The sequence below is a fragment of the Gobius niger genome, assembly GCF_951799975.1.
Source record: "Gobius niger genome assembly, chromosome: 19".
NCBI classification, from domain to species: domain Eukaryota; kingdom Metazoa; phylum Chordata; class Actinopteri; order Gobiiformes; family Gobiidae; genus Gobius; species Gobius niger.
The window spans coordinates 7,248,071-7,270,811 of record NC_136870.1 but is presented as its reverse complement, the minus strand read 5'-3'; the positions used below and the strand labels follow the sequence as shown (position 1 = coordinate 7,270,811).

The 22,741-nt window shown below is 41.8% G+C and overlaps 1 protein-coding gene across 1 annotated transcript in view; it reads left to right on the top strand.

Annotated features, from left to right (window-relative positions):
• The window catches only part of LOC306979141 (arf-GAP with dual PH domain-containing protein 1-like), a 57,262-nt gene that overhangs the window by 2,983 nt on the left and 31,538 nt on the right, over positions 1–22,741 (top strand). The window contains exon 2 of the mRNA XM_079577989.1: positions 21,157–21,284. Coding sequence (XP_079434115.1) covers positions 21,157–21,284 — 128 coding nt within the window. The remainder of the gene's footprint in view (positions 1–21,156; positions 21,285–22,741) is intronic.

The following is a 22,741-nucleotide window of genomic DNA, read 5'->3' as shown; positions in this document are numbered from 1 at the left end:
AGCTTTAGAGATGTAAATGTCACAGCTGAAACCAAACTACGAGCCGTGTCTAGCTGCTCACAATAAACTTCTGACTGAAACTGGCACTGGCGAAGAGTTTTCCGACCCATTGACGCGTTGGCCAAGTTTCTCCACTTAACCTTTGTGGATATCTTCTAATTCTGCGATCTTTCACAAAGACTTGGATGCGAACATTAGGCTTAGAGAGTGGATAGTCAGCATGATAACCATAGACTGTAAAAATAATGGACGTCTTCTGCTCACTCCTCCCCGTTTACCATTCCCCGTCGACCACGGTCGACGGGGAATTCATGGCGGATTTACAGACTCCCCCTCCCCAGCTCTGACAAAGCATGTTCCTAAAAAGGGCATAAGGGCGGGATCTTCACCGTAGACTCCGCCCTTGCGTGATGTGTAGCTCGCGCTGCTTCAATGCTAACAGTCTGACCCTCATTAAGTACGAGATTTCTAAAATTATTCTTACGAAGCCTGGTTTCATAAATTGTGACTAACCCAGCGTTATCTCAGGAGGAATATCTCGCCTAGTCTAGTGTTGAAAAAATTGAAACCAGGCGTTAAAGTTGTTTTTAAGGTGCAATGGGGCACTAGCGGCGATATGGAGGTACTACAGCAATGGCGGCCCCCAGTGTCGTGGGCATAAAGCAGAGCAGCCAGCGCCCATTGATGATAACACGTTTTGTTTTATATTGATTGATCAAATATTGTAGAAACACGCCACGTCTGCAGTTTAATTAGGTCAAAGGTTTTACTCAAAAACCATCAGAAAATAGTTGGAAAGCTCTTTCCAAAACTAAGACATGTAAAATTCAAGGTATCCAGATCCAGCTCAGCTTGTTTTGCCTCACGGGGCTCGGTTCATGTCGTACAGTACTCGCCCTGGAAACCACTAGAAATCAATGGTTCATCACGGCATCTCAATTGTCCCCAAAATGCAATATACTGATCAATTTTCCCCTACAAGCATAAAACACCCGCTTCCACAGGTTTGATCCATAACAAGACCCCGTTGGAAGACAAAGTTCTTATACTTCTCTACAATGGACACTACCTTTTCTAACCATCCCACTTGAGATTTGAGTCTGATTGCGACAAACATGGCGGTATAGTATTACAGCGCCTTCTAATATGACTCTGCCTGCGCTGCTCTGCTACAGCCAGTCCTCACAGGAGCAGCAAGACCGGCCAAGATCCAGGCATCGCTGAATGGTCGGCGTCCAAGCTCTGGGCTACGTCCCAATATGGAGCCACGCGGGCATCAGACGTGGTTTATGGGCGTTTGAGTCAGAGGAGAAGAGAGGCAGCGGGAGAAAGAGAAACAGAGAGAGGAAGGGAGGATGAGGGGATTTGACAGACAAAACAGAGAAAAGAAAGTCTGTTTTTAATATAGCCACCGCACCTGTCCAAACCGAAGCCGAGATGAATTGGATAACTTCATTTGCAGTAACTTTATGGCGGACGATTGTATTTCTTTGGTTATTCTACAGGAAACAGCACAATACTTTGGTTGTGACCTGACCAAAAGGGTTTAGGCTGGAGTTACGACCAAATTCTGAATACTTGATTTTGTTATCTGGCCCAGTTTTCAACCAATCAACAAAATTACAAGGCCAGGCAAGGCAAGTTTATTTGTAGAGCACAATTCATACACAAGGCAATCCAAAGTGCTTCACAGTTAAAGCGGCATAAAATATAAGAAAAACAAATACAATCAATAAAAACATCAAATCAAATCATCATAAAATTAATCAATTACAGTAAGAGGCAAGAGTGTAGATAAAATACTTTCAGTTATATGCATTTTTAAGTCTTGTTTGGATTCACTCTGTCTTAAGAACTATTTTTAAGTCTTGTTTTGACTCACTCTGTCTTGAGCACTATTTCACTCTGTCTTGAGCACTATTTTTAAGTCTTGTTTTGACTCTCTCTGTCTTGAGCACTATTTCACTCTGTCTTGAGCACTATTTTTAAGTCTTGTTTTGACTCGCTCTCTGTCTTGAGCACTATTTCACTCTGTCTTGAGCACTATTTTTAAGTCTTGTTTTGACTCGCTCTCTGTCTTGAGCACTATTTCACTCTGTCTTGAGCACTATTTTTAAGTCTTGTTTTGACTCGCTCTCTGTCTTGAGCACTATTTCACTCTGTCTTGAGCACTATTTTTAAGTCTTGTTTTGACTCGCTCTCTGTCTTGAGCACTATTTCACTCTGTCTTGACACTATTTTTAAGTCTTGACAACCAGTCATCCAGGGGTTATTTCAAACTTCTATCATTAAAACAAAACAGCTGGATTTAAAAGAGATGCCAACGTTTCACTGAGCTCCTCCGGGGCTGGTTTTGGTGACCGGGTGCTCTGGTTTTCCCCTCTAAAAACATGTACAATGGGCCATGCGACTCTGGGACAACAGACAGACATCACAAATCAGTCCGTGGCTACAAGTGCGGCACATTTACATGCATGAGCCCAATGTGTGGTCATGAACGCGCACATGTCCTGACCAGGGATGGGCATTTACTTAGATACCAGTGCTTTACCGATACTTTGTTTACGATACCGACACTTTAACGATACTTTTTGCAATAGCTATACTGAAATATTTCTCATCTAGAACCAGAAAACAGAACAATACTGTTAATTCATTCCTTAAAAGACCATTTATTTTAAAGGGACAGGCCACTGTTTTTCCATACTAAGATATGTTCTTACCTGAGCTTAGACGAGTTGATGCGTACCTGTCTGGTCTTTGTGCCTGTGGAAGAGCGTGGTCGCTTCCAACTTCACCTCCGTTCAAGGCCGTGGGAACCCAGGGTGCTGAGGGGGCTGCAGCACCCCCTGGTGGATCGTTTGTGGGAACTGCAGGCAATATTAATAAATAGGAAATATGCGCAGAAAAAGCGTTTTTGGGGTAAATTTTGTCCCTCAGCACCCCCTAACTAAAATATGTTCCCACGGCTCTGCCACCGTTTGGAGCTATAGGAATACATTGGGAGAGGCCAAATGCTAACAGCATCTTTCGTCGTTTTGCGTGACTGAGGGCACGCACAAAGACCAGACAGGTACGCATCAACTCGTCTAAGCTCAGGCAACAACATATCGCAGCATGTAAAAATGATGGCCTGTTCCTTTAAATTTGTATCACTTATTTGAGCTGAAACAACCAAGTCACTTCCTCTAGACCAGGGGTGTCCAAATGTTTTTCATGGGGGGCCGCATATTGAAGCGTACACGGGGTGAAGGGTCGTAGATCGGTAGTTAGTGCCGCAAAACCTTCGACGAGCAGAGGTTTAAATTGTGCCCCACACCTCTATTTAAGCTTAAAACCTTCATGCCAGCTCAGTCTCACAGTAAAATGTTAGTTGTTCGGTTAGAATTGTATAGAATTATTACATTTCAGATAAAAAGGTCCATCTCCGGTGATGTGTACCGATACAGCAAGAGGCCGAGGGCCACCATAAATTGGTCTGAGGGCCGCATTTGGCCCCCAGGCCGCACTTTGGACACCCCTGCTCTAGACCAACAGGCATCAGAACTTGATCTCGACAGACATGATATTTTCTTTGTGTTTTTTGATACCAGTAGCACCTAAACCCTTTCCCAGTACCATAGTGGTATCGTTTAACGGTACCCAGCCCTAGTCCTGACCAAGTAAACAGCTGAATCATAGGCTTTACTGATAACGGTTATAATGTTATTCACAATAACTTAAACATCTCACTAAAAGTTGTTGATGCGTGATTTTGTCTCGCTTTTCGAGACCATTATCTAATCAAAAACAAGCAGAATGAACCCTACTCTTGGGGTTGCCAGATCGTAGAGCAAGGACCAGTTTGTAATAGACCTAATAGTTTAGGAAATGGATGGGAAACAATGGATTTCAGAACCACGAGCTGGCAATTGGAAAATACCGGTTAAAAATCCTTGATTATATTACGCAATGCGAAGATGTCCACTGTCCGCGAGCGACGCGTGACAAGATCATTTGCCAGACGATTCCAAACCTCTAAATAGCTATTAGCAGCACACACAAAAAAAATGTTTAATCCAATTGCGAGATTTTTGGAGCGACTTCAATCTCATCCCGCCCCATATCAGCCGAGGCAGGCCCCGCTCGGCCAAAAATAGTTACGATATTCATTTATCATCCGAAATCCGATCCTTCATCTTTTGTCACTGGTTGTGCCGCGAGGCCAGGACTTCCCCGGCTCATCATTCATATCACGTAATGGCGATGGGATGAATTATTGATGCTTTCTCATTGGCTGCGGCTCGGAGGATTACAGAAAACCATCGTGCTTTCATTACCCTTCGCAGCACTGCAAATATCTCTGGTGTGGAGTAAACACGGCTGACCTGAGATGCCTCCGCGATGAGGACGGGGCTGGGGGGGGACCGCGGTGCATTGATTGGATTGAGCGATCAGCAGTGTTGGGGAGAAGAGTTGGATTGATGAAGACTTCCTCCTCCACCCATCGTGTTTTACATTTAGTGAAATCGCCGTTAAGTTGAAGGTGTAGGTAGATTGGACACAATGGGCAATGTTGGTTAATAGTTAATTGAACTGAACGAATATGGACAATTATGGTCTTATTATGACAAAGTTAACCTCTTAACTCCCACCTGAACGGATCCCATTTTCTCCAGTCGATTAAAAAGCTTCTTGGGACAAAAGCACCAAAATAGCCACAAAATATGAGAAGAAAACAAGGATGTAAACGCAACAAAAATGTGACAGAAATTCAACAAAAAGTGACAAAAAACAACCAAAAAATGACAAAAATTCAACAAAAATGTGACAAAAAACTCAACCAAAAAATGACAAAAATTCAACAAAAAGTGACAAAAATTCAAACAAAAGATGTGACAAAAATTCAACAAAAATGTGGGAAAAAACTCAACCAAAGAGTGACAAAAATTCAAACAAAAGATGTGACAAAAATTCAACAAAGATGTGACAAAAATGTGACAAAAACTCAACCAAAAAATGACAAAAACTCAACAAAAATGTGGGGAAAAAACTCAACCAAAGAGTGACAAAAATTCAACAAAGATGTGACAAAAATGTGACAAAAACTCAACCAAACAGTGACAAAAATTCAACAAAAATGTGACAAAAAAATCAACAAATAGTGACAAAAAACTCCACCAAAAAGTGACAAAAATTCAACAAAAATGTGACAAAAATTCAACAAAAATGTGACAAAAATTCAACAAAAATGTGACAAAAATGGAAAGAAAAAAAAAAACCATAAAAAAAAGGTAACACAGCAACAACGCGAGGAAAAAGATCAGTTTTGTGGGTCTTAGCTTTCAAATGAGGCGTTACACAGGCCTATATAATAGCCAAAGAGCACAGAATGCATTTGGTTTAGGCGGGTGGTTAGAGGTTAAAGGCTCTAATGGGTTGTAGGGTCTTTAGCTTTCATATTTCGTGTTTTCTTTTCATGTTTCGATAAGCTTCTGCGATGTCAAAAGATCCAGCGTTGCGTTCATTAATACTCTCCTGTATTGATGACGGGAGAGTGTGAGCACTGCGCAAAGCTTTCTCCAGCACATCCCAAAGACTCTCAAGTCTGCAGATCTAGACTCTGTGGCGGCCGATCCACGTGTGAAAATGTGAGGCCGATGAATCCTGGCGTCGTCAAACTTGGGAATATGCCGGTGCCGTCAGGGAAGAAGAAAATCCATCGATGGAACAACCTGGTCATTCAGGATGTTCAGGTCGTGTGTGTTCCTGAACCTAGACCTGACCGACTGCAGCAACCCCAGATCATAACAGGCTGTGCACGATCAATCTCTACAATGTGTTTCTCTCAGTTAAAGCAGTACTAAGTAACTCATGCCCCTAGAGCAGGGGTAGGCAACGTCAGGCCCGGGGGCCAAATCCGGCCCTCCAGCGTAGAACCTTTGGCCCTCAAGATGATTTTGAGAATTATAATAATTAATATTATTTTACAAACCGAAGTCATTTTAAGCGTTTTAGAGTTTAACCTTAGCCAAGCACATTTTCTCCAGTTCAGCTTTGCCCAAATCTAAAAGCTTCTCGACTGGAGCTTACAGCCTAAAACTGATGTACGATTTTTGGTTCACTTTTCTGTCATTTTCTTGCTGCGTGTTTGTTGTTCGTCTTGTTGTTGCTTTTTCATCACTTTTTTTGTCACTTATTTTGTCACTCTTTTGATTCTTTTTTTTTTAAAGAAGCTTAAGATTTTTGGGAAAGTCCAATTGGAGAAAATGTGTTCAGTTAAGGCAGGGGGTTAAGTACTGAAAAAATGTGAGAAATACTGTCAATTACTTCAAAATGTCCAAACAGAAAACCAAATTAGGTCATATATTATGCACAGCACTGACACTGGTAGAAAGTGGTGCTTTAATTTTGGCTAGAATTGTCAGATTTGGCCCTTAGACTATTTACAATAAAAGAAATCGGCCCTCCACCAAGCAAACTTGCCTACCCCTGCCCTAGAGGCCAGAAGTGCCACTGCAGGTCTCATAGCAACCCGTAGGCTGCGAAGTTGCAATTGTATTACCCCCAGAGGGACTTCGGAAAGGATGTATTAAGGTAAACAAGTTACTTAGTACTGCTTTAAAATGCTTTAAAGGTGCATTATGCAACCTTTCATGTGAATAAAACGTATTATTGCGTATTTGACCTTGTAGTGAGCCAGGGGCTGTGTGAGTGGTTAGCATGGTGCCTTTACTTTCTCTATAGGATCAATAATTTGAAGAGTTTCTGGTAGGTTTTCACTGATGAAAACCAGAAAACCTTCATAAAACTTGATTCTGGAGCGTTGGTGAAGCCACTGTGATCAAAAGTAAAGGTGTCATACTAATTTTGGGTCACGAAAATCACACAATTGCAAGTTTTTTTTTCTTGCATTAAAAGTTCAATAATGCACCTTTAATGTACAAGAGGAGCTGTTGCAGTCACCCCCCCCCCCCCCCCCCCGCCCCCATCATGAATCACTTTTCTTCGTCTTTAGCGCGCCGTTCTTGCCCTTAGCCATAGCATGAGTCCATTATTTCCCACGCAGCGACAATAATGCCACATTGAGTTGGTAAAACGTGGGAGTATCAGCGTGCATGAGCAGACTTGCACAGTTTCGGCAGATTATCTCCCGATCGAGTCCGACCTGATTGTCCTCCGTTTCAGTTTTATCTCCCCATCACGCGGCATCCATTAGTGACTCCAGGAAGCGGAAAGCAAACAGACACATCAGGCTCTTTTAACAGTCGGGATTTGGAAAGACGACGGGGCGGCTTTTCGTGACGGGAACAGAAAGATGCTTCGAACGCACAGGTGCACGGACATGTTTTATTCAGTTGACTTTTTTAAGCTCTCTCAGCACTTTCAATTAAGGCTGGATATTAAAAAAAAAATCGATACTGGTACTTTAACCTCTTAACTCCCGCCTGAACCGAGAGGATCTTTTTCCTCACGTCATAAGATTTTTTTTCCATCATTTTTTTGTTGGGTATTCAACTCATTTTTGTAACTTTTTGGTCATTTTTTTGGTCATTTTTTATCCCATTTTTGTAATTTTTTTGTCAATTTTTTCATCATTTTTTTAAATCCATTTTTTGTCATTTTTTTGTCGCTTTTTTGTCACATTTTTGTCATTTTTTCATCAATTTTTTAATCAATTTTTTGTCATTTTTGGTCATATTTTTGTCATTTTTTCGTCAATTTTTTATCATTTTTTCGTCACTTTTTTGTCACATTTTTGTCATTTTTTCGTCCATTTTTTATCATTTTTTCGTCACTTTTTTGTCACATTTTTGTCATTTTTTCGTCCATTTTTTATCATTTTTTCGTCACTTTTTTGTCACATTTTATCATTTTTTCGTCAATTTTTTATCATTTTTTCGTCACATTTTTGTCATTTTTTTGTCCATTTTTTATCAATTTTTTGTCATTTTTTTTGTCACATTTTTGTCATTTTTTTGTCAGTTTCTTGTGACATTTATGTGACATTTTTGCCACTTTTTCATACATTTTTCGTCACTTTTTTGTCAATGTTTTCTCACTTTTTTTGTCACATTTCCATCATTGTTTTCGTCTCAGTTTTGTTGCTATTTTCACAGCTTTTTTTCCCAGAAGCTTTTGGATTGGGGTAAAGCCAAACTGGAGAAAATGTGCTCGGTTCAGGTGGGAGTTAAGGAGTGAAATGAATCTCGGTTTATGATACTGATACCTGAACGAACATACTAGCAATAAGTATATAGTATATTTTAACTGTACCCAGCCCTGCGCAGACTTACCTTGCTGTTCTTTTTCAAGCCCCTCTGCTGGTGCGCTCAGCCCGGGCTGTGCTTCGGGGGGGGGGGGGGGTGAGACTGCGGGCGTTTCTCTGTGGATCAGCAGCCTCCGTGTTCACGGCCTCAGCAAAGGACACAGCAGCAGAGTCGGGCCCTCTGAGAGAAGCCTCAGCAGTGCTCCCAATGAGCTGGGAACAAAGGGCTGGTGCTGCTGCAACATTACTGCACTGTATAAGCTCACTGCACAGTCACTTTCAGGCGCCGCACAATGTTTTACCCAGTTGTACGTTGCTTTTAGAGCCTTGAATGAGTACTTTTTACTTTGTCACTAGGGCTGGGCACCATCAAACAGTATCAGTTTGGTATCGGAAAAAAGGTGTAGGTTCTAGCAATATCAAAAGCAAAGCAAATAAATGATTTCACATTTTTTACCCCATTGGGTGTTTTTACCCCAATGTTTGTCCAATTCCTTTTAAATGTTTTTTTTTTTTTACACAAATTATTTTCTTGTTTTTGCTCCTTTTATTTCTCGTATTTCCAATGTGTTTCCCTCATATTTGTTAATTTTTTATTACTTATATTTTCCACATTTTCCCCCAATTTATTTCCCATTTTCCCCCTATTTTTGCCCCATTTTTTCCTTAGTATTTTAATATAATTCTTCAATTTTTTCTCCCAACTTCCTCCCATTTTTCCCCATATCCCTAATTTTTTCATTTTTTGTACATTTGCAGATCTTCCACACATTATTGTTCTGTTTTCTGGTTCTGGAAGACAAATATTCTATCGTTATCGCATCGTTGTCGAGATATGAACATTCAAGGTATCAATATCGCAAAAGAAAAATATATCGTTATCGTATTTATATCGTGATATGAACATTCAAAATATAAAAATCGGGGAGTCTGGGCAAAGCTCTCGATTTACCGATCGGTCTACGTTCCCACCCTCACCTATGGTCATGACATTTGGGCAATTACCGAAAGGACAAGATCGTGAATAGAAGCGGCCGAAATGAGTTTCCTTCGCAGGGTGGCTGGGCGCACCCTCCGAGATCGGGTGAGGAGCTCAGTTACCCGGGAGGAGCTCGGAGTAGAGTCGCTGCTCCTTCACGTCCAGGCATGTCCTAGTGGGAAGAGGCCTCGTGGAAGGCCCAGGGCACGCTGGTGGGACTATATCTCCGAGCTGGCCTGGTGTCGCCTCGTGGTCCCCCCAGAACAGCTGGAGAAGGTGTGTGTGGATCGGGAAGTCTGGGCATCTCTGCTCAGACTGCGGAAGAAAATGGATGGAAAAAGGAAGATATCGAAAATATAGATTTTCATCAATAAAACTTTTGTATTATGATTTTATTTTTCTGAAAAATGCTTAGTTTTCAAATCACCCGTAGTCGCATCGATATCAAGATGTCTGGCATGAATATCGAGATGTCAAATTTTGTCCATATCGTTCAGCCCTTGTATAGATATGGTTCAGGTATCGCTATCAAAAGTATCGTTAAAGTACTGGTATCAGGATTTTTATTTGCCATATTTGCCACTCTCCATCGCTGCCTGGAAACACGAAAACCGTTTGTGTTTCTTGTTGGAGCCGATCCCAAACAACCGCTTGCCAACTTCCTCATAGTTCGTCTGAAAATACACTGCTCCTGTCAGGTTGTGTGACACCCTTCGCGCTGCCGAGAATATATTTTAATTTCCTCGGTCGTCCTCGTCCAGTTTAACACTCATGCACGTGGGTGGAGTTTGAGATACCAGCAGAAATTCAGCCGGGAAGAGCTAGTTGCGTGATAACGGGGAAAAAAGTATTAGCCTGAAGATGACATTTGATGACATTTCTAGTTGAAGGTCAGAATATGTTCAGGGAATAGCTGTTGCGTTTGCTGTGTTGATGGAAGATGCCTAAAGGCCAAACAAATCGAGTCAGTGGCGCCGTGTTTTGCATTGAAAGTTTGGAGGCAGCCCCGACATAGGCGATCCCTATAGCATGACAAGCTAACAAGTACAAACATAACAGCAAAGAGTAAAAGAGCCCAGTTATGGTTCCAACGGCTCAAACGTGTCACTCAGAGATGAACTTTGGCACCAGGGCCGTAAAAGAGGCACTAGACTAATATGACTGCAGTTCAAAGCTGATGATATACAGGTAATGTTCCTCATTATCGATGTGGGTCCACAGATGTCATGCATCCAGAACCAACTCTTTCACAATGTGAGCACAAATACCCTGGTCATTATTTGAGCACATAGTGTTGCTGAACCAACTGCAGCGAACCCCAGATTGACTTTAGTTATTGCATTTAGCTACATCCAGGTGGCGACATAGAGTTTTGTTTGATCCCCCTCGACCCGGTGCTGACATTGTGTCCTTGGGCCGCACAATCACCACTTTGCTCAGTCTCAGTTCGGAATTGAAAGGGGACAGTGTGTCGGGGGGGGAACCTCTGGGTACCTCACGATTCCATACCATACATGGCTTACGATAACAATTATCTCACGATCCCCCGATACTGCGATAATCGATATATCGCACAAAAGTAACCTACCATACATGACGATAAAAAAAAAAGAAGCTACTTTTCATCTTTCTTGTAACATGCTATGTATTATGCATCATTTACATTTAAATAAACAAGTCAATAAAAAAGTAACAAATCAACCCCAAATTAATGTTATTTATAATTCTAAAAACTATAGTTAAAAGTAATTTATTTGTGTACATGTTTGGTCCAAGTACTTAAAATTGTAGTGATGCCCTCTATTGGCAGCACTACTGAATTCTTGATCATTGTTGGCCTCTCAAGTGGAGGAGTCCAAGTATCTCGGGGTCTTGTTCTCAGTGGGGGACGGATGGAGCGTGAGATCGACAGACGGATCGGTGCGGCGTCAGCAGTGATGCGGTCGCTGTATCGGTCTGTCGTGGTGAAGAGGGAGCTGAGTCGGGGCAAAGCTCTCGATTTACCGATCGATCTACGTTCCCACCCTCACCTATGGTCATGAGATTTGGGTAATGACCGAAAGGACAAGATCGCGAATACAAGCGGCCGAAATGAGTTTCCTTCGCAGGGTGGCTGGGCGCACCCTCCGAGATCGGGTGAGGAGCTCAGTTACCCGGGAGGAGCTCGGAGTAGAGTCGCTGCTCCTTCGCGTCGAAAGGAGCCAGCTGAGGTGGCTGGGCATCTGTTCCGGATGCCTCCTGGTCGCCTCCCACGGGAGGTGTTCCAGGCATGTCCTAGTGGGACAAGGCCTCGTGGAAGACCCAGGACACGGTGGTGGGACTATGTCTCCGAGCTGGCCTGGTGTCGCCTCGGGGTCCCCCCAGAACAGCTGGAGGAGGTGTGTGTGGATCGGGAAGTTTGGGCATCTCTGCTGAGACTGCTGCCCCCGCGACCCGGCCCCGGATAAAGCGGAAGAAAATGGATGGATGGATGTTGGCCTCTATTGACTGTGAAAACAGTGGAGAACTGTGGCCTCATTAATATGCATGACATTATCAAAAGTATTGATATCGGAGTACAAAATATTGCAATATATCGGAAAATCAGTATGTGTGGTTGAACAAATGGTATTTAACTTACAGATTACTTAAGATAAGATAAGATAAGATAAGATAAGATAAACCTTTATTGATCTCACAAAGGAGAAATTCACTTGTTACAGTCGGCGACGTCTTTAAATTGTTTATAATATGATGTGTGTTCTAGGTTTTGTTCTCCAGACTTCCCTATTATGGGGCAAAGTTTGGTCCAGTGCTTTTAACTCCTCCACTTCCCATCCATAACCAGGCACTTTGTGTTTACTTTCCCGTCCGGCCGACGTACAAATGAACAGATGTGACAGCGCAGGGAGCAACATTGCACAAACCCCGTGTTGTTTCTCTCACTCTCTTTAGCGCTGGATCAAGAGCTCCGCTGTGTCTGTCGCAAACCAAAACACTTTTTTGTATTCTCTCACAAACAATCCCCCCCGACGCCGAGTGGCAGACGTGTTGCACTCGGCGCATGCAAATGAACTTATGCGGTGTGAAAAAGCGGCGGTGGCTTTACTGGAAACGGACAAAACATGATGAGTAAAGAGGACTTTTTACAGATGTAGCAGTATTTGTGTGATGTTGTTGGAGTCTTGCTCAGTGTGAGTTTGCAGTGGTCGTCGGAGTTAGGATTGAGCTGCCAATCCTTCCACATCTTTGTGTACCAGTAGATACAGACGGCATCTCTGGGAACGCCCGGGTCACGTTTGAAGCTGCCAGGATGAAACTAAGGGGAAAATAACTTTCACTTCTACTCCAAAACTACTTTAATGCTCCATTTGGATGTATTTTCTATCAACTTTATACAGAGGCACAATGAGGACAAAAGTGTTTCGACAGCCCCTCAATACATAAATAAGTGGAATGCTAGCCATAATGTTAACGTTAGCTTCATGCTACATGTTAGTGGCTAGCTTTAAAGTTTTCACATGGCTAATCAGCTATGTGCTCACATGAAACAGAGAAGGTTAAATGGGCTAGATGCAAGTTGGCCATTTTATACACACTACTGCCACCTCTGGTCACACGTGTAACTGCAGCTTCTATATTTAGCTCGTGCATGACGGCACTTCTGACCTGAAGTAACAGTGACAGTGACAGTGCAGGATTTTAGAGGCAGTTGTGGTGAAAAGGTTTTAGCTCATTCTACACATCTGGAACATGTAGGGGGAGGAAAATACTTACTGTTAACATTTTTAAACTCTCTATAATCCCTTTTTATTTAAGATTTATACAAGATATTTTAAAGATATTTTGCTGTGTTTTATTTCTAGTAGAATATCTGCGCAATGGTTGGTAGTTAGCACATAGCTGATTAGCCGGCGTTGTTCTTTTAAACTCTTAAATATTTGATTTTTTTTTTTTAAAGGATGCTAAAAATAAATACGATATTTTACATCCGATCCAGACACGTGACCGGAAGTGGGCGGGTCTGTTGAGCTCTATGCTGTCTATAGTGAGATAAGATTTTACTGTCTAATCTTAAAGCAGTAGTAAGCAACTCATGCCCCTTGAGGCCATAAGCGCCACTGCAGATGCAAGTTTTTTTGCTCATTAATTGTCCGTGAGAGTAAATACTACGCTGACAGAAAAGACAAAGGGACAGAGGGATATTGTGCATCCACTTACACAATGGAGATCATTTTTATCACTCAAACTAAGCTGTAAATAATGTTTGTAGTGTAGTGGCGCTAGTCCGCAGCTAGCTTTGCCCATTAGCCTGTTAGCTTCTTAGCTTCTTCTTCATGATTCTATTAGTGTGTATTGGTGGCTCCGACCCGGAGGCAGCGAAGTTGCACTTGTATTACCCCCAGAGGGACTACGAAAAGGGTTTATTAAGGTGAACAAGTTACTGCTTTAAGATAAGATTTGGTTATATGAGAACAAAGGTTTTATAGTATTTTATTTAATGTACTTTAGTTTCTGTGGCATAACATGGTCTTCCGTTTTGATTTTTAGAACTTCAAATTGCGCCATTTTGTCATAAATAGACAGGCGGCGGATAACTTTATTAAGAAACTGCACTCAATATTTTGCTGCTGATGACCCTCATGGGAAGGTGCAAAAATGGCTACACAAGTGCTAGCATAAATATAACAAGCGCGATATTAGATTCTGTCACTGTGTATTATTGCATGTATTACTTTTCATGTCGACTGCGGCTCGGGGGGTTCAGGTCTGTAACGCTTTCAGTGCGAATGGATTGAAATTGCAATTAGAAACATTTATATAATTTAGTTTTCTCTGAATTAGTTTTGCAGGTAATATTTCAGTCATGTCTCAAAAATTAATTCCGCTAAAGGCGCGCTATGAACCCGTGACTGGTAATTATTATGAATATATATCGCAAATCTAATTAGAATAACACCTCCCTGAGCCATAAACAATATCAGCCATGTTTTCCCTCGATGTGTGTGTGTGTGTGTGTGTGTGTGTGTGTGTGTGTGTGTGTGTGTGTGTGTGTGTGTGTGTGTGTGTGCGTGTGTGTCGTTTAGTCATGAGGGCTCATTAATCTCCATGATTGAAGGCTGACTCAGAGAGATGACCTCACCACTGTTACAGCCAGAGTGTGTCTGTGTGTCAGCGCCGTGATGGACTGTGTTCCCCGAGAGAAAGAGAGAGCAGTTAGAAAACAAGATATCACGTTTCACTTCAATATTTGCCTGGATGAGAACTTTTGTGTGTGTGTGTGTGTGTGTATGTGTGTTTGTATATATTCAATACCGGGGCAGTACAGGGTGTCGAAATAGTTAGCAATAAAGCGTAGAGAAGGTAGTGTTTTTCCGGGCATTCAAATATGTGCTATATTGTCATTTTATTGGACAAGTTATCTCATGTCGCCAGCTAAAAAAGATACACCTGGTTATTGTTATAAGATAGAAACACTATAGTTATTCTGTTGTCCCGGCGTAAAAGAATGAAAAAGTATTTTTTTTTCTGTCTGATTTGGCTCAAAGATAAAGCATTTCTGAATTTAAATGAACCTTTATATCAAAATGCATGTTTGTTGTTTGGGGAGAAAGCAAAAGTAAAGCACACAGGAGAATGTGCAAACTAGGGCTGTCACGATTATCACTATATCGACATATCATTCAGTAAATGACAAATATACAATACATTTTTAGGCTCATTATTCATAGTCTGTACATTTCTTTGCAATTTTCCCATTTTTGTATCGCATTACTTTATTTTTCACCCTATGTAAATTGTGTTTCATTTAGTTTATAGATAAACGTCTTTTTCTGTTCCCCAAAAAAATCTTTGATTTTGTTTCCTCACCATTTAAAGCAGGGGTCACCAACGTGGGGCACCCAGGGGCCCTTTGGGGCATGTCCAGTAGCCCTTGGGACTTTTTCTAAAGTGTAAAACACTGCATTTTCTTGAATCTAATTCTTAAAATTACAGTTATTTCGGTTCTTGTGACTCGGTATGAGTATAAAATAAAGCTATTTTAATATAATATGGGGTCAATATCCTATAAGTGAACAGTGTAGGTTTAAGTCTTTAGGATTTGTTTTTAACTGGTAGCCCTCGAACAACTTAATGCTCTTAAAGTAGCCCTCAGCTGAAATAAGGTTGGTGACCCCTGATTTAAAGCAAAAGAAAAGCTGACTGTAAATGCATTTTTGAAATATATATTTATTGTTTTTAGTTAAAGAGACTAGATAACAGTTGGTCATTTTGTACTCACTACTGCCACCTCAGGTCTTACGCGTAACTGCAGTCTCTTAAGCTCATAGTATCACATGTTTGAGTGACAGTGCAGGATTTTAGAGGCAGTTGTGGTGAACAGGTCTGAGCTCATTCTACACATTCGGACATGGCTTGAACATGTAGGGGGATAAAAAATACTTGGTTTTAACATTTTTAACTCCGTATAGTCCCTTTAAAGTGCATCGACAAACCCAAAACTAGCAAAGGCAATTGCTGTAAAAACTGAAAGGTCACTGTGCAGTGTGCAGTATTATTTTCCTGCCTCTATATATATATATCGAGTTTCAGATTTTCTTATTGTGGCAGGCCTGATGCAAACTCCACACAGAAAGGCCCACATGGTCTGGTAATCCAACCCGGAACCCAGGTCTTGGGATCATTTTATCCTGAGCTGAGAGAGCGCCACGCCTTTAGTACAATAATATATATATATATTTAACAAGAAATTAAATTGGACTAGATGGAAATTGGTTATACATAATTTAATTGTTAGTTGTTTTGTCTCGTAAGGTCTCGCCCACATGGAGACGAGCTCAGACCTAAGCACAAAATGTTTCCATGTTTTTCATTCAAACCCTTCTTTTAGATCTCAGGTCCCAGAGTGCTTATCGCAGCTTCTCTGCAACTTTCCCTTCAATGATGTTTTGACTGTACAACTTACTGACCTTAGAATGTCTTTTCACGCCATGATCCTGCCCTTCCCCGCTCCACCCTGAGCCGCAGGGAACACGGAGTGAAGAAAAACACTGAGGAAATATCCTCCTTTCTGTCTGTGTTTATGGACTGACTGGAACAGCGTGTTCGCTCACAGCTTCGCGCCTTTAGTCCAGCGAGGTCTGACGCATAAATCCACCTCCTCGTCTCTTCTGTACATCGTAAATACGCGGAGCAGGTCCATATTCACCGCTGTGTCATTATTTATGTATTCGATTGGATGCAGCCGAAGGGAGAACGGTACGGTTTGGCAGCCCTGTTTTCTTAGCTGCCAGGGCATATCTGCACTCGCCGAAGATAAGCGGAGATGGAATTTTGTTTTATTGATCTCACTGTGGACAAGTTTCACGTCTTTGCAGCTGCAGATTGCACGGAAAGTGTACGTGCAAACAAAGATAGCAATAATCAGTCAATGAAGAGACGGAGCAGTTTCCAGATCTCTTCAAAGCTCCGTATCCAACGGCTCGGCTCTGGCCCGTCAGCCTGAACGGGTGACGGATAACCCGACAGTTATGAAAACATGACAGGCTCGTCACGGTTGAAAGCCATGAATCGATTTGGGGATTACTGTTAAACCGTGGGGGATTTAGCAGGTTCCCACACACTTTCCAGATTTCTCTTTCTCCACACCTACTCCCTAACCCTCTCCCCGGCAGAAGAGCGGGTATTCTTCATGACTCCCATGGGTGTGTATTGGAGATTGTGGTGACTATTGCGGTCATTTGGACATTTAGTTTATGACCGGTTGACTCTTTACAACATGAAAGAGTCGATTCGGCTTTTAAGGAACCTGAAATTAAAGGCGTTTCTCAAGCATGGTTCTATCAAAGTCAACATTTAACCAGAGGGTGGACAATTCAGCATGTGTTTATTTACCAAATCACCCTATTATGTGTTTACTGAACTGACCTGACGTAAACACAAATTATGAATTCATTTCTGTTCCATTTAGACTTTTAGAGATGCACCAATCCAGCTTTTTTTGATTCCAAGACCGTGAGTTTGAGGATCTACCGACATCTGACACCAGGAGACTTTCTTAAAAATAAAAGTGAATTTCTCAATTCATGAGATAAAAACTTGTCTTATCTTGCAAACGAGATGTTACATAGTATCTGCCGATGAAGGAAGGAAGGTCACAAAGTGCTTTACATGGGACAGTTTACATTCACTCCATCCTCGGTGGTGGTAAGCTACGTTTGTGACTTAAGTTTACCCTGGGGTAGACCCTCTGACCACTACCATGCATTCACACACACATCATTCATACAGGCCTATTGTACATGTTTTAGTGGTAGGGGAAACCGGAGTACTGTACCCGGAGGGAACCTACGCAGATACAGGAAGCACTTGCAAACTGGGTTAGACTTAAAGTCCCCGTGCAGGTGGGTATTGAACCCGGGCACGAGCGCTAACCACTGTGCCACCGTGCCGTATAAACTGTAATCATGGAAAATCATTATGCGAGAATCACTGGACTTTTTGACACAGGCTACTTGGTTTCATTGAGACTCACAACACTGATCCGATCATCGCAACTTCTATATTACAAATATCAGTTATTCTTGACCAACATCTTAGAACCTAAATTACAAATACTGAGACCTTCTACAGTGGCCAATATTGTTTTATTACTTTAAGTGAATCAGTCATAGTTTCTGTCCCAGACATTTTTTTTTCTTTCATTTATTGGTTTATTTGGTTGGGACTGTGCATGTTCATGAACATACATGGCTCTCATGCATGTAAACAAGCCACACCGATTAGTTGCTGCTAGCATTAGCATTCTGCTGCTATTTTGCAATGGGAGCAGAGTGTAAATCTATTCTCCAGGCTCAGCATGTACAGCATGTGCATATCCACTTCCATTAAGTGAGATCAATGTTAGTTGTGTTTTTAAAACAGTTAGAGCCAAAACAGTAATCTGTTCAGTATCGGATATTTTTGGTAGACACACCTGATATAGTATTTCTTTCAGTATCGGATCGGTACATACCTAATTCAATTGCTAAACATTTATAGCCTACCGTTTATAACACACTGACACTCAGAAGGGTGCTACACCTTCAAAAATTGTATCCAATGATTTAAAATGGAAAAAATTAAGTAATTTTGACTTGCCAGGTCAGTCGAATATGCCTTTTACACCTGAATTGAAACAAAAAACAACTAGTTTGAGAGATATTAAGTAAATCAAGGGCAAATATACATATTTGTCAAAAATGTTACTTATTTCTCAATTACTTCTTGCAGTGCAACACTTATCATATCAAGTATATCTTTTATCAGAAAGTAGCTTCTTACTCAAAGGTACCTTCCTCTACACCACTAAATGTTATCTCCGACATGATTTACAATTTGTAGCATTTTAAGAACTTTTTCCCCTCTTCAATCAATGTACAGTCCAGAGCTATAGCATAACGTGGCGTCCGGCTTCTGATGCATGTTGGCGACTCGCTCGGCGGTTCTACTTTGTGCACATATGCGATACTGTTATCAGCGTGGCCGCTAGTGCCTCTGTGATCTGATATGACAGCCGTGCTTCCTGTCTTGCAGCGAGAGTAAATAGGATTTCCCTCCACAATCGCATTTGGCTGTGCTCCTTTATGAGCTGCGGCGCACCCCGGCGAGGTCCCTGTAAGATTTGCTTCATTTACTTTGCCTGCATTAGCTCATAACCGCATCAGCGTGCTTTATATCAGGTTAGAGGGGGGGGGGGGTCTTTGTTGCAGCGGTGGCTTTACGGTCATTGATATGGTGTTGGAGATTTCAAATGGTACAAAATGCAATTCAGTTTAGTGCCATTCCGTTCGCTTTATCGTCCTTTCTTTCACATTGAACAGGAGATCCAGGTCCACATCCAGGTGGATTTTGGACATTTCTTGGACGGCCCACAGCTTCTTCCTGGGTCACCTGTGCGTTGTGTCAAACGGGCCCAGTCCAGATCATTGCTGTTGAGCCCGAAGTGGCCAGTTTGCAATCCAACGAGCGAACACATGGGTTTTCGGACACCTTTTGACAGTGAATAGCTTCTGAACTCTTCCCTTTCTTCGCTCTGCTGCCCTGAATGTGTACATATATTTTGTTTTAGACCAAGGGTGTGAGAGTAACACAGTCTTAGCTCTGAGCTCGTATAGTTTATCGGTTTTCATGTGCATGTTTGTGCTACGATTCTTGGCCTATACTTTTATTTCGACATTTCTCAAAGCTAGGGCTGAGTATAGCCAACAACTTCACGGTAAGATACATATCCGGATACAGAGTCCACAATAGGATACGTATCATGATTGTAGTGTATTGTAGTGTCTATAATACAAGATATATTCCAATTTTAAGAAAAGAAGATCTTACAACCTCAAGGCAGGGCGATATGGCCTAATATCTATATCACGATATAAAAAAGAAATATCACGATAACGATATATTTGCAGATATAATTGACAATGGACAAATTACTTCAACATCCCAGCCTTGCACCTATTGGGAAGATTAATTCAGTGACATTTTATTCTTTTTTTAACCACATATCCCCAACTCAAGCAGTTTACATCCTTCTCTTGTTTTTTTTTTTTTTTTTAAGCACCTGTCCCCGTGGTCTACAGTCAGTGTTTACGCTGCTCTGATGGAGCTGAGCGTAACATAAATTATATTGTGTCCACAACGATATCAAAAATTACAAATATATCAAAAATTACAAGTATATAAAAAAATGATATCGCGATACGATGTGGCCCACTCGTTCTAAATACGTTCTAAATAAAGACTATGGTTAGACGAACATGTTTGCATATCACGATACAGGTGCCTCGATATGATACATGTATTGTCATGTTCCCTGTCACGATATATTGCCTATACGATATATTGCCGTTTTTGGGGTTGTTTTGTAGATTATGCCAGACATTGTATATTGCTTCTCCTAATCTATCCTATTGCCAGTTTAATTCATGGTCCAGTTATTTTCTGAGTATTGTTTTAGTGTATTCTGTAGTCTGCTTTTTACCTACATATACTATAATGACAGCAGATGACGTGTTTTCTTTTTCTTTTTATGGATGATTTATGTAAAGGTTTTGTTTGTAAAATGTGCTTCTTGATTAAAGTGGATTGAAATCCAAAATAACATTCCCTATATTCCTTTTCATTAATGAAATAGACAGTATGTATATCTCGAATCAAGGTAGTCAAATTCATATTTTCATGCTACTCTCTTTCTAGCTTCATCCATCTGTAAGCAGAGTTTTGCAAGTGAAAAGCAGCAGAAGTGTCAAGTCATTGGCCTTAAAGGAACAGGCCACCGTTTTCACATACTGAGATATGTTCTTACCTGAGCTTAGACGAGTTGATCCGTACCTGTCTGGTCTTTGTGCCCGTGGAAGAGCGTGGTCGCTTCCAACTTCACCCCCATTTTGGAGCTATAGGAATATACTGGGAGAGGCCAAAAGCTAACAACATCTTTGATCTTTTGCTTTACTGAGCGCACGCCCAAAGACCAGATAGGTACGCATCAACTCGTCTAAGCTCAGGTAAGAACATATCTCAGTATGTAAAAATGGTGGCCTGTTCCTTTAAATCTATGTCTGGTCCTCAGCCATAGACCGGCAAGTCCATGTCAAGACCAAAGTCCTAGGTACAACATTTGAAATCAGTGCAGTATATATATATAGTATGTTGTAAACACATTAAAATGAGGGGTGATTAACCGCGTGTACGGCAACACAAGCCTTTTACCTTGTCGGGAGTCGGTGACATTGACAGCAAGTCTGCACAGCGCCACCTGCTGTTCAGGAGTGTTCATTATAAGTGCTTTAACCAGGATTAAAAAATAAAAAAAACACAGCCATTTTTTAATTTTGCCGCCTTTTTCTTGAATGTGTATTGTGATCTTGCTCACTTCCTTCCCTCTCCCCCCTCTCCCCCCTCTCTTTAGAGCCGGAGTGGGCGTCGGTGCCTCTGGGCGTCTTAGTGTGCCAGGCCTGTTCCCTGCTGCACCGGAGCATCCCGCACATCACCAGGGTCAAAACCGTCCAGGACACGTGGGAGCCCAGCGAAGTGGAGGTAAGCGCCCAAAACACTCACGTACAAGCTCTTTCACTTGATACTTTATTTATAGGTCCTGTTTATGTTGAATTAACTTTTTAATCATGTTATTATGTTGTTTAGGGCTGAAAGTGGATTCATCAGAGCTAATGAGTTATTACAATTATGATCAGTTTAAATTTGAACAGTGATTATCTACATATAATATACACACATGCCCTGTGCTGAGGTTTCATAGCACAAGTCATTTTTAATGGAAAAACAAACCCCCCAAAAAAGGATTTTGTAAGTTCTCTGATGCCCTCAAGCTAACTGTGGTTGAAAGTTTGGGAGCAAAAGATCCATATTCACACAACTTCTGCCGGAAGTGTTGCCAAAGCTCTGAACTGAGCGTAGAATTGTAATGCAGGTTCAAAAAAGACACCTGTCTGACACTGGGAAGGGATAAACTGTTTGAGGGATGCAGTCCTCGTGAAATGTCAAAGATTTGGATGGAACCGCAGAAACATCAAATGTCTTGTTGCCAACAGGGTCTCAAGAAAGCTGTCATTTTCAGCAGCTGTAACCAATCTGAAGTGTCCAGAAGTACAATGGCCCTCATTTATGTTTTGGCATTTATCAATCTGAGCGCACCGTAAACAGCGCTGGAAAACTGTTTTTTACGGCATGAATTGTATTGCCACATCGCATATAATCCTCATGAGTGATTTAAACATGAAACAAGGCACAGCTTTAATGTTTATGGGAAGACTTGATTCATCGACATGCTCCTCCTACGGGCCGAGGCTTCGCCCGAACCAGAGACACTAGAACCTGGAGCAAGCCACAAAGACGGTTGTGGTGTTTTTTATTTAACAAAAAGACCGCTGCTGCACAAACTTTGTGTGGATGGCTTCCCCGCCTCCCAACCACGACCGGGCCTCACCCGGGTCTGTGCGAGGCCGTGCTCCGTGTTCTGGCTGGTTTGAGCGCTGAGTCTGTGGACCGTATTTCATGACGCGAGTAACCCGTCAAACAAATCCTTGAACCGCACCACAGCTTTCATCGGTCTAGACGGGTTTGTAAGGTCCAGGTTTGTAAGGTCCAGGTTTGTAAGGTCCTGGTTTGTAAGGTCCTGGTTTGTACGGTCCTGGTTTGTAAGATCCAGGTTTGTAAGGACCGGGTTTGTAAGGTCCGGGTTTGTAAGGTCCTGGTTTGTAAGGTCCTGGTTTGTAAGGTCCAGGTTTGTAAGGTCTGGGTTTGTAAGGTCCTGGTTTGTAAGGTCCTGGTTTGTAAGGTCTGGGTTTGTAAGGTCCAGGTTTGTAAGGTCCAGGTTTGTAAGGTCCAGGTTTGTAAGGTCCAGGTTTGTAAGGTCCTGGTTTGTAAGGTCTGGGTTTGTAAGGTCCGGGTTTATAAGGTCCTGGTTTGTAAGGTCCAGGTTTGTAAGGTCCAGGTTTGTAAGGTCCAGGTTTGTGAGGTCCAGGTTTGTAAGGTCC